The sequence below is a fragment of the Rhagoletis pomonella genome, unplaced genomic scaffold (genome assembly GCF_013731165.1).
Source record: "Rhagoletis pomonella isolate Grant_MI unplaced genomic scaffold, Rhpom_1.0 Rhpom_scaffold_00007, whole genome shotgun sequence".
NCBI classification, from domain to species: domain Eukaryota; kingdom Metazoa; phylum Arthropoda; class Insecta; order Diptera; family Tephritidae; genus Rhagoletis; species Rhagoletis pomonella.
In genome coordinates, this window is record NW_023458561.1 from 51,560,168 (window position 1) to 51,572,494 (window position 12,327).

General features: G+C 33.5%; 1 protein-coding gene across 1 annotated transcript in view; it reads right to left on the minus strand.

Moving 5' to 3' along the window:
• Window positions 1–12,327, minus strand: part of LOC118743892 (multiple C2 and transmembrane domain-containing protein) — a 110,783-nt gene that overhangs the window by 34,569 nt on the left and 63,887 nt on the right. The window contains exons 4-5 of the mRNA XM_036476655.1: window positions 2,839–3,005; window positions 2,172–2,687 (exon numbers count right to left, since the gene is read on the minus strand). Of these exons, the coding sequence (XP_036332548.1) occupies window positions 2,172–2,687; window positions 2,839–3,005 (683 nt within the window). The remainder of the gene's footprint in view (window positions 1–2,171; window positions 2,688–2,838; window positions 3,006–12,327) is intronic.

The window sequence follows — 12,327 nt, forward strand, 5'->3', positions numbered from 1 at the left end:
TGTTTTATTTAACATACGGCCTATAGCTCAAAAATAAATTATTAAATATTGTTCTGAAAACACCAAGTTCTTTAAAAATCGCGATAAAACGAATTACTAAAATGGAGTATTTTAGATACTATTTCCCAACGAATAGTACTATAAAAATTATGATCGGCAGCACTGAAAATAGGCATGCCGATCTTGTCAAAATCACAACAAACACGTCGCTACTGACAACACCTTGTTATTATTCCACCATGGATTCAAGGTTTATAAATTTTTTTTTCTTAAAGAAATATTTTATATTTTGACATTTCAATATTTTGTGTTTGCGGTAGAATTTCAACGAATTTCTTTCGGGGTTACTGCCTCTATGGTACTACGGCCGGTGCCCAGTACTAATCATTCCTTTACCGAGATTATCTTATCTAGCTTCGCTTTTTAAGCTTTCTTAACCTATACATGACTCGACAGCTCTTCCTCACTCCTTCCTTGTGAAACGAAATATTCCTTCTAGATGGGAAGTTTGAATGATCTTCTAGGGTCCTTTCAGAATCAGCAAGTATTTTCTAGATTTAAGTTTTTGGCATACGCGAGGCTTGCACAACAGTTTTGACCGCAGAATGATTGCTGAAAAACATTGCTATTTTCCCGCCAGTCTTAGGGTTCTTAGCTCTATCGCCATTACTTCTAGTCTAATAGGGAGATCGTTACAGCACTCATTGTGCATCCCTTAAAAAAATTTTCTTCTCACGCCTATCTAATGGAAATGAGTCAAATAAACCTACTGATTTTTTTTTTTTAATTTCTGAACTCCATGGGTTTGGTCTAGGTTAGGTTGAAGCGGTTGTCTTCATCCAACATAGGAGAGAGGCACACTTAGACTTTGTGATACCAATTGAGAGCTCGAATTCGAACCCGTCCGTTCACCTAGAAGTCCATCCGGTTGGTTAGGTTCAGAAAGTGGAAGAATTCGTGAATGTCTGTTTCACTTAAGTCGGCCAGACAGACAACAAGGTGGTGATGAAATGAGTGCCCTCTCACGAGAGGGCAGTGACAGTGGTAGGGTTCCACACGGTATGAACTTCCGAAAAATAAACCATGAAGAGTATCGGATCGTGAACGGTCCCGAAAAAATGCCGAACAAATATATGTATATTGAAAAGGCAAAAAAAACTTATGCATTTCATTTAAAAATCAAAGCACAAAAGAATTCAAGAATTACTGGTTATTCTCTGCTCAAAAACATCGGGCAAATTTTGCCTTTTATTTTTTATTCTACAAAGAGAGAAGATTCTAATGGCAACTTCGAAAAATTTTGTCGCTATATACAGTGGGAAGCACAAATGAGTACACGGTGTTTTTTTTGAATATTTGCAAGGTTTTTAAAGCAAAATTTTTTTTTTTTCTTCATATAAATATGGCTCAGAATTTTTTGAGTATGCAGCTTGGCAGCCCATTAAATTTTAGTATAATAAAGTGCAAGTTTTAAGCGGTTGAAAAGTCCCGTTGATTTTTAATATTTTATTTCGGGGATAGATTTTGCGGGTTTTTTCATATAACAAGTGAAATTTATAAAAACTGGCGTTGATTTTTTTGAATTTTCTTTCAAATGGTTTTGTGCGTTTTCTTCCATATGAATTTCATGCCTGTATGGAAAAATGTGCGAAAAACCGTCAGCAAAAAAAAAAAATATTAAAAATGAGCGGGATATAGTAAAATTTATTGGGCTACCAAACTGCATAATAAATAAAAGAAATATATTTAACATACAAAAAAAAAACATTAAAAAGTTGAAATTTTATTGAAAAATTTGTTTGACTTTTGTGGCTCTGTATAAAGTTTGAAAGCTTAGTTTCTACGGTTTGGGCTAAAGCATGACCATATTTTTATGAAAAAATAACAAAAAAGGTAAACAAATTATTTTACAAAAATCACCGTGCTGTATTCATTTCTGCTCCCTACTGTATTTCTGACTTCTAAGTTTGGAAAAAAATTCCTAATGACTACCTCAAAAATTATACAAATCAGATTCACTGCAGCTCTACATTTACATACATTTCCTTGTGAAAATGGGGTAAACATTAAAATTTTCGCATTTTAGACTGAAATTAAATCTTGTAAAGGGTTTTAATGAAAAAAAGAAACCCTATAAAAGGACCTCTATGTTCATAAAAACCTCTACTCACAACGTAAAAATCTTATTCCACGTCGGCGTTAGCGTCTTGTATTCCGTTTGCGTCTGCAAACGCGCATTTCCCAACTCGAGCACGCAAAATGGATCCGATTTACCGCCAATATCGGCAGCAGCCAAACCAGTCGCACCGAACACCTTCACCGTCAAATGACCGACATCACGTAAATTCTGAAAACAACGATGCCAACGATAACGATCGCGCATAATTTTCACCTCACGCGGATCCTCCTTGTACGCCTTGAGATCGGTAATGGTTTCGAGAGCGGTGGTGCCACTTATGGTCAACATAAGCAACACTTCACCAGAACAGTCTTCGAAGGCACGCCAAATGCCGTGCGTGGTTTCACGCTGGAATACACTCAAATCGATGTTCGCTTTGCCGTAGAGCGCATTGCGATTCCACAGTGAGAGCTCAAGATTTTGATCCTCATCGAAGAGATGCAAATCGAATTGCTCCAGCCAACGTTCGGTCCAGGAAGACTTGCTTTTGTACTTCTCATTGCCGAGTCTTGAGTGAAGTTAAGCAAGGGTGAGATGCGAAGAAAGAGACGAAGAAATATTAATCAAATGGTTAATTACAGCGGTGATCTAATTTTATTTATTTTTGTTTAGCTACAACCAATAATTGGGTGCATAGCAATTTATTATTGCTTACTCACCTAAATTTAATATGTATATCGGTGAGTTTGCTGCCATCGTCGGCCAATGGCAGATCTTTGGCTTTGACCAACAATATCGTGACGACCGAGCTCCAGATCTGTGACTTCAAACGCTTCGATGACTCTGCCAATTTGGTGTTACGCTGGAAGTGCTGCAAATGAAGGAGGAGGAGTTGCAAAATTTTTTTCAATTCAACGATTTGAAGAGATGGTACGGTTTGTTGTGAAAAAATGTGCACGTAACCGAAAATAATTAATCTTTTTTTTTTATTTTATTTAACAAAGTTCGACAAGGCAGCAAGGTCACCAGTCAGAGTTTTGTCAACAGCTGACGAAAAAAAGCAGCGTTTAAACAATGTACGCCAAAAGCTGTCAGCGCGACCGACAAACCAACTAACTAACTAACCGACTGTCAGCTATCTAACACCACAACCACCCTCTCTTTTTCGGTCCCTCGCATACCTCCATTAGCTCGCCAAACTCAGTTTGTAGCCGTTGCCGCACAACGGATCGTTTGCGGCGAAGCCGTTGCATCAACATCTCCGGCCTGCATTTAACCAGGGGCTTGCTGTTGCCGCCACCAATTCGTTGACTGTTGCTTCTTTTCAGCTTGTCTGCTGGCCAAAATGCATTGTCTTTAGTGATTTTTATGCTATTCGTGCTACAATAAAAAGTTACGCTATTTTCCGCGTTACTTTGGCCGTTGCCGTCACTACTACTACTGGCCGTTTCATTGCTCGCCATGACAGAACAACAACAAAATTAAGTTTTAATACAAAAAACCATTAACAATTCTGCTGAATAGAAATGTTGCAAATAGCGACTCAGCTTTGTTATGAAAAATTTAAAATTCGATCAGCACAATTTTCACGTTTTCATTTAATTTAATTTTTTTCTCTAACAAATGTTTTTAATTTGCAGCGCGTCACAACTAACTAGTACCGACGTCTGAATGCTTTCGCGCAAAACTAATTTCAAGTAGAACTCATTTGCTCGCTTAGTCAGTCGCTGAGCCGGTGTAGATAGAGTTTTGTCTTGCATCGGTGGCTAATTCATGTTATGGCGATAATACGTACAGTGCAATTACCATGTGTACATACCCTGCAGGAAAATTAAAAACGGTCCCAAACTGGTTTGTAAAAATTCGGTCAGATATATAAATTAAATAGGTACTTGTGTAACTTCAAAGACGCTTGATTCAACATAAATTATTGCCAATGCAAAATTTTACTTTCGAAGAACGTGAAGGTGGAACAAACCTAGTTTTCAAAAGTAAGGTAGAATTCTTAGGAGCAATACCCGACTGCAAACTGGTCTGGAATAACAACACAGCGGAATGCACACAGAAAGCAAAGGTATTTTTCATTTGAAAAAAAAACCTGTTAATTTGTAAATCATGGGGACTATCTGAGCAACCTGAAAAGAACTCAAAGAACCGCATAATTGTGCATATGTGGGGTCATTTACTCCACGCCTTCATCCACCCTAAATGAGATCTTCCATCAACCCAAAGCTGATGGTTGTTGTTATAGCATTCGAAAAAATGGCACATGAAACGAGGTAACCTGAGGCCTTTCAGATAGCCTAGCCCTTCAGGCGATAGTCTCTTCACTTTTCAGTACCGTATATTATGTACGCTCTATCACTTTGTATGAGAAATCTAAGTGAAATAACCCAAATTTAGATACAGAAATATAACTATCTACTTGTGGATCGTCAGATTCAATGCAATTACTACAAAAATGGTTATTATAGTAGTTTTTTAGTTGGTGTATTTGGCGTAGATCTCTGAATACGACGACACAGCTGTATAGAATTCAGCTCATATGGGAAACTGCTTGGAAAAAAAAAATTTTCCAAGGTCTTGTAGAGATATCACGGATGGAACAAAAGCTTTGACAAAATCCATAACGTCAACAATGGCGTGTGACGTGAGGTTTTTAAGTTTGAAAGGGCCTATAGAAAATAAAAAATGATATTCTTAAATATTTTAGTAGGAAAACGTGTCCACTTATTTAGATCAGTGACGATCAGTGAAAGCTTTTACTCTTCTTGTCTATAAAAAACCAAGGTTTTAAAAGCCTTCTATTGATTTTATATTTGGGATGAGCACCGTCTTGCCCGCGGGCAAAGCTCTTTTATGGTTTATTTTTTAATATTTTGTACAGTCGCGTGATGAATAAAAGCAAATACCTCGCATAATTACTAATTTAATTAGTTTTTGTGTCTAAATCTCATTATTTAATTCACATATTTCTTGCCAGTTACCAAAGGGATTGCCAAAAGAAACATTTACCCGAGTTGAGCGTTCTTTTGTCGCGCGATTACAAAAGAATACACCTACTGTAGATTTTAATCTACGCGTGGGTTTAATTTTTGCAGTAATTTGCGTCTGTGTTTACTATATTCAAGAAATATTGTTGTTGCATTGGAGTAAACGGCGAACTGCTCAGGTAGAGCGAACAAAACAGAGGGACGTTCAGTTTTACACTGACTTCGAAAGATAGAATATAAATTTATAAGAGTTTTATGGCAGAAATTCACTATTTGCTCTTATATACTTATGTATTTATCATTTATATCTTTCATTCAGCGCTTGTGTTGCTAAACTTAGTTTATTCACCAACTCAATTTTCCTACAGGGCTTTAGCACTCAATTGCACATACACATATGTATATGTACATTGTAGGTATGCAGAAATTCATATGTGAGTATGTTAATGGAAAACAATAACAAAGGGAGTTGTAACAATTAGGCGCTCATACAGTGGAAGTGACGAATCATGCTTTGGGTTTTTTTTATTCCATATTCCCACACGTGCACACACACCTTTCAAGTCTTCCAATAAAACTGAACAGTCATACAAAAGAGCATAAATTTACGCCAAATATTACTAAAGTGTAACCTTTACCCCGGATTTCTCCCCCTCTTAATGGCTAATTGTGCTCACCGAAACTTTTTTGCTTGAAAATAAAAGTGAGGTTTAAACTATGGCGAGTTTTAGGCCAAAAAGACTTTACAACAGCTTCTAGTAGCAGTGATGGTGTATAAAGAATTTAAGGGAATTTACATACTATGTGATTCACTCAGTTCTCATATCGCTAGGTTAGAGTGCAAAGTTGCTAAGTGCAATCGTTTTTAATTTAGAGGAGAGGAAAAGGACTTCTTATAGCAATTTCCCTCAAGTATTTGAATACAAAATTTTGTGTGTTTAAAGCAAAGCCAAGCTACGTACGAATAAGAAGCATTTGATCCTTATTAAAAGATTTCGTTTTATTGTGGTTTTGTCGGATTTTCGGTTCCCCTTTTGGACATAGCAAATTTGACTTTTAGTGAATAAAGGCGAGAAAATATAAAACAAGTAGATTAATCCTTTTGGTAGCGGTGAATTTTTAATATCCCCTGCTTCCTATATCAAAATATCAGTTTTCATAAAAAGTGGACCTAGCAACTTTTTACTCTAAGCCAGCGATATGTAGTCCAAAAATTTTGTTTACAAAAATTTAGTCCTATAGTGTCCTACACTTAAAAAAAATAGAATCCTTAAATATAAACAAGTTTTTTATGTAAAGCAGTTTTAGTAAAAAAAAATATGCTTTTACTTAAGCACTTTTATTATGCCGCGCCAATTTAGCACTACTTGAATACGCACATGTCGTCATCGGAACACAACGTATAATAAATACACACGCGCCCATTCAGTGAAACTTTATTTTTTGCTTTCTACTGAATGCTAAAGCTCGCCGCTTGCCGTTCGTAGTGTAGTGACAATTTTATGGTTGTTATAACAAAATTCGCTAGCTTAGAGTGAAAAGCTGCGAAGTCCCATTTTTTAAATTTTACAGGAGAGGAAAAAAAATCTGTTATAGCCAGTTTTGAACACAACATTTTGCCTGTTCAAAGCAATGCTAAACTTCATACGAATCAGACGGATTCAATATTTATTAAACGATTTCGTACTATTTGGCCTTATTGGATTATCGGTTGTTATTTTGGACTTAACAAATTTTTCTTTCAATGAATGAAAAGGAGAATAAGTAATGAAACAAATACCTTTATCTTTTTCGAAACAATGCATTTTAAATATCTCTAGCCTCTTGTATTAAAATATGAGTTTTAATAAAAAATGGACTTAGCAACTTTTCACTCTAGGCCTGAATTTATTTATTTTATTTTTTTACTTTTGTCGATACAATGTTTAATAATTTAAAACACACGTATTGGTTTATATGTGTGTAATTAAGTATATATATAGGTATACATATGTATGTATGAACGCGCGTATCTTTTCCACCTGTAGCTTAACTTATTGCATACATTTTTGGTTTGACCCCAAATATTGAGCCATACCATTTACAGGCAAATATTTATTTTTATGGTTTGTTTATATTTATTTTTCAATCTAAGTAAATTTGTAGTTGGAAATTTGTTTGTATACAATATTACATTTTTGCTGTGCTATGGGTAATTATCGCTTAGTGTTATCGCATACACCATCCGTATGGATATAACCTAAAATTAGTACAAATGAAACACGACCAGAAAGCACATTTGTTTTACTATATTTAATAGCATTTTGAAATACCTAAACATTAGAAAATATGTACACTAGGGCGGGTAAATTTTTATGGGAGATTTTTTCGACTCTACCCCAGACGTATTCAAAAATAAGAATGTACTTCCAGGGTTAGCAACAATCGTTCACCAACGCAACTAAGACCTGCTTTTAAAAAAGGACACCACGGCCAGTGTTGCCGTTGAGAAATTTCAGAAAGTCGCAAGTCGGGAAGTCGTTGCAAACATACACATAAATCTAGTTGCTGCAAGGAGAAGAGTTGCATTTCCTTTAGAAGTTGTAAGTGATGCATTTTTTCGTACTTACAGGAGAAAATATTTTCTAATAGCATGGTTCTGTTAACATTTCCTAAAAAATCTCTGAAAGGGGACAAAAGTCGAATATAATTTTGGAAAAGGGTCAAAAAATCAAAATTTTCAAAAAGTCGGGACAAAGGGTATTGACGCTTAAAAAGGATAAAATTGCCCTTTTAGTCGCACAACGGCATCGCTGACCACGGCCTACCTAATACTCAATCATCGACGAAAATCACATTACCTAAGTTAAATGAACATAAATCAAGGACCAAAGCTCGAACAATACAACGGAAAATGACAATACAAGTAATTTTTAGCAAACCAAAAAAATCTACTTAAAAAAAATATATATCTATATATATTTCATGATCCACTGATCGGATCTAAACCAGATTAGTAGTATGTGACCACCTCTGAGACACTACATTTCCGATGCAAAAAGAATTTTCGAAATCGGTTGACGTGGTCCAAAGTTATGCGGTAACATACATAAAAAACAAAAAAATGTTCCGACGAACTGATAACCTCCTCCTTTTTTGGAAGTCGGTTAAAAATTACACTGAAGATGGCATAATGCCGCCTGCAAACCAGACTTCACAAGGAATATATCAACCAACACCAGCATTTTTTTTATTAACACTTTTATTTGCCTAAGAAAAATTCCAAATAATTTGCACATCAGTGGGATCTAAAAAAAGGCGTTGTAGTCGTTTTTGGATGTAAAAAAGTGTACTTAAAAAATTTCAAAATATTTATTGTACATTTACATTTTGATGCATTTAACCATTTGTTTGGGGTTGTACCTGCATTATATGTAGCTATGTACATATATATATTCGTACATATGTATATTGTTACGGTGACCATACGTCCTGTATGGTACGGGACAGTCCTTTTTTCGTCGCTTGTACTGATACGTTTTTTTATTTATGAGGGCCGCCAAATGTACTGTATTTCTTTCAATGCACCAGTTTTTTTATCTTTCAACTAATTTTACGTTAAATGTTCTGTGTGAATCAAAGCATATTGAACAGGTAAGTAAATAGCAGCATTAACCTCAGTTTCTCCAATTAATTTTAAGATCTAAAAATGACAAATTTTCCTAACCAAGTTACATTTTATCAGGCTTACAAATTTAAAATTGATTGGTACATCCGGGCATTAGAGCAACTAACTTGACTCTTTCCGTGAATTTCGTCATTAAATTTTCGGTACTTCAAAGAAGAAGGATATCAAGAAAATGTCGTAAACGTGGAAAAATATATGTCAAATAAAAATGAGGTATTGAAGGTAATAAATAAAGTATCACTGAAGAAGATTTTAAGATCTGGAAAAAAAATTAGCAAAATAATTGTTTGCCCCGTATTCGAAAAATCAGAATAAATGCAAAAAACTGTTGGAGTTCCGCCTAAAGTTCTAAAAAATTCTGTACTTCATTTGCCTTGCTCTTTTCTAAATAAAAGCTATCTTTTTTGTTAATTTTTGGTAATGACTTTATACCAACATAAGCATTTACACTGCATTAAAACTATGTAAATTAAAACCGGCTTATTCTACTTTTTCTTAATTTTAAAATAAGCAACGAGTTTTTTACAAACTGCAATTTTTCGAATAACTCGAAACCCGGTTTTGGGAAAAATGCAAAAAAGCGAACACCCTAGTATTTATCTTACGAAGTCAGCCATGAGTTTGCAAAATGTATAATAATAATGCACTAGTATTATATAGTTTTTTTATCGAGCTTTTGATTAGAGCTTTCATAATTGCACGAGATCAAAATACTAAAACAGGGTGTAACGATAGAAAGTATCTTACATTTAGCTATTGAATCAAAGTTCAAATTTCATTTGCGCAATTTTTCTCTCTATTTTAGATTTTTAGTGCAGAGAAAGTTATTCGAGTGAACAATCTTATTATCTAAAGAATAAATATGTACCAGATTTCTAGTCATCAGTTAAATTTCCAGAGAATCGACAGTACTACAATAAATTAGGATCGAAAAATGTTAATATAACAATTTTTCCGGGACGAATTCACAACCGCCTGGGTCCCGGAAATAAAGTCAGGCCATACAGTATTCAAAAAGTGAGACCATGCAAAATATCGTCAGATTTTAATTGGTTACGATAAAAATTAACTAAACACTTTTTTTGTTATTATCTAAATCTGTATCGGATTTTCTATTAAGGTTATCAGATTACCTTAGAAGTTGAGCAAAACTCTTTGTTTTATTTTTTTTTTTTTACAAATCATAAACAAACTTTCAGCAACACCCTTTATTTGCTGGCGTGAGAGCTTTCAACTATTTCAATTTCTATTTAGATTTGTTATGCCAAAAGACTGGTTCTCAGTTTCTCGCTTTTATTTAGCGATTGCGCACATATTTATTTATTATAAATTTGACGATATTCTGCCGAGTCTCGTACATCGCGTATATACATACATACTACTTACCTTTGCTAAAATCAGTCATTCATAAGTGCTTGATTTGTGTTTATTTTGCGAAAATTGTTTGCTATCAATAATTATCAACGAATCGTCAAAATGCTAGCAAAAAAATTCAGCTTCTTGATTGCTGGTGGACCAAAATACTCAAAATGCGCTTTGAATCAGCTGTTCACGCGTCAACTATCAACTAGTTTGCCCTGCTCACAAAGTGTAAGTGTATACTTTCTAACGTACATACATATTGTTTACTAAATATTGAAGACTATATGTATACATATCTACGTACATGTTATGTAGTACCCAGCAGCAAAGCGAATTAGGCAATTGTTTGCACTTATGAATTTTATGAAGGGGTTCCCGTTTGGAATGCTCAGTGAAAATAAGTTAATTAACATCCAAACTCCACAATTATAATTATAAATCGGGGTCTTATATCAAAAATCTTCTAAACATATGGAATTTTCGCAGAAAAAATCTTTCTTTCATATGGAAAACGCTCATCATTTCAGATAATTCTGGATCATTTCGAATCAAAATATGATGAGCCACGCACGGATCCTGAATGGCTGAATGCCAAAGATTACATGGCTATTCCTGGACCAAGTACATTTGAAATTCTTAAAGCCTTTATGCCTGGAGGTAAAAGATGCAAAATTGCAAAATTCATCAAATATACATTTTGTAATTATATCCATTTTTAATTTCATATAAATTTCTATGCGCCTTCGTGTTTTCACAGGTAGATTACATAATGCCAATGTTATAGCCATTGAAGAATTTTTTCGGGAACAATATGGTGATATTGTACGCCTAAAAGGTACTTTGGGCAAAGCAGATACGGTATTCACATTTAATCCAGCAGATTTTGAGGTAACCTACAGAAATGAAGGACCATGGCCGGTTAGAATTGGGCTAGAGAGTTTTGCTCATTATCGCATGAATGTACGTCCAGAAATTTTTCAAGGTGTTGCCGGATTGGTTACCTCGTAAGTTTGATAATTAAGTAAAAAAAAAAAAAATACAATATAAAAAAAATTATGCATACATATGTATCTATGTGCATATATTTTTACTTGAACATATATGTAGATGGTCCCCTGAAATAACGACATAACTCAAAACTAAAAAAAACAAGTATGTACGTATGTATCTAATTTTTGTCTAATATTTAGTCCTTTTTTTAGTAAAAGACTACCAGGCATAAGCCATTTAACAGTAATAAGGAGTTTTTTTTAGTTTTGAGTTGTGTCGTTATTGTTCTATATGCAATCCTATAAGTAAATAATCGAATAATATTTTTAAAGTCAAGGCAGGTCATGGGGTGAAATACGCAATAAAGTTAATCCAGTGATGATGAAGGTTCAGAATATCAGACAGAACTTGCCAGCCATCGATGAAATTGCACAGGAGTTCTTAACAAGGTAATGTAATGACTTAGTGTTCTCTGCTTATTTTAAACATTCATTTAGTCAATTAAGAAAGAAAGGGAAAGTTAATCTTAATCTTAATATGAATCTAAGTCTTAAGCCTGATCTTAGTCTTAATCGAAGTCTAAATCCTGATCTTAGTTTAATCTCAACCTTAATTTACCTAAAAAATAATGGAGAAATTCCATCACGTTGTTTTTCCGAGAAAATTTGCTTTTAATTTTCTTTAAATTAAAAAAAATATATACATATCCATCTTTTTAAAACATTAAAAACTGACAAGAAAATAAAAAATAAATAAATAAAAATAAAATAAAGTAACAATAAATAAATATACATACTTTAATAATAAATATCCACTTAAAATTTAAAGAAAAATAAACAAAAAAAATTAACACCAAATTAAATTAATAAAGGAAAAATAAATTAAATCAAACAGAAATAAACAAATTAAGTACCTAAAAATTTTAAGGTAAAAAAGTATTTCTCTTCTTAAACAATGAACTTTACAAATTACAAGTAAATTAAAATAAAAGAAGAAATAAAGGTATTTAAAGAAGAAATAAATAAAATAAGTTTCTTAAAATTTAATTAGACTAAAAAAAATATTTTACTTTTTTAAAAAAATATATTTTGAAAATATAATATTACGTTCTAAAAAAAAATAAGTTCTAAAACTCTAAATATTTAAAGTAAATTAAAATAAGAAAACAATTTTATAATTAAAGAAGAAAAATACAT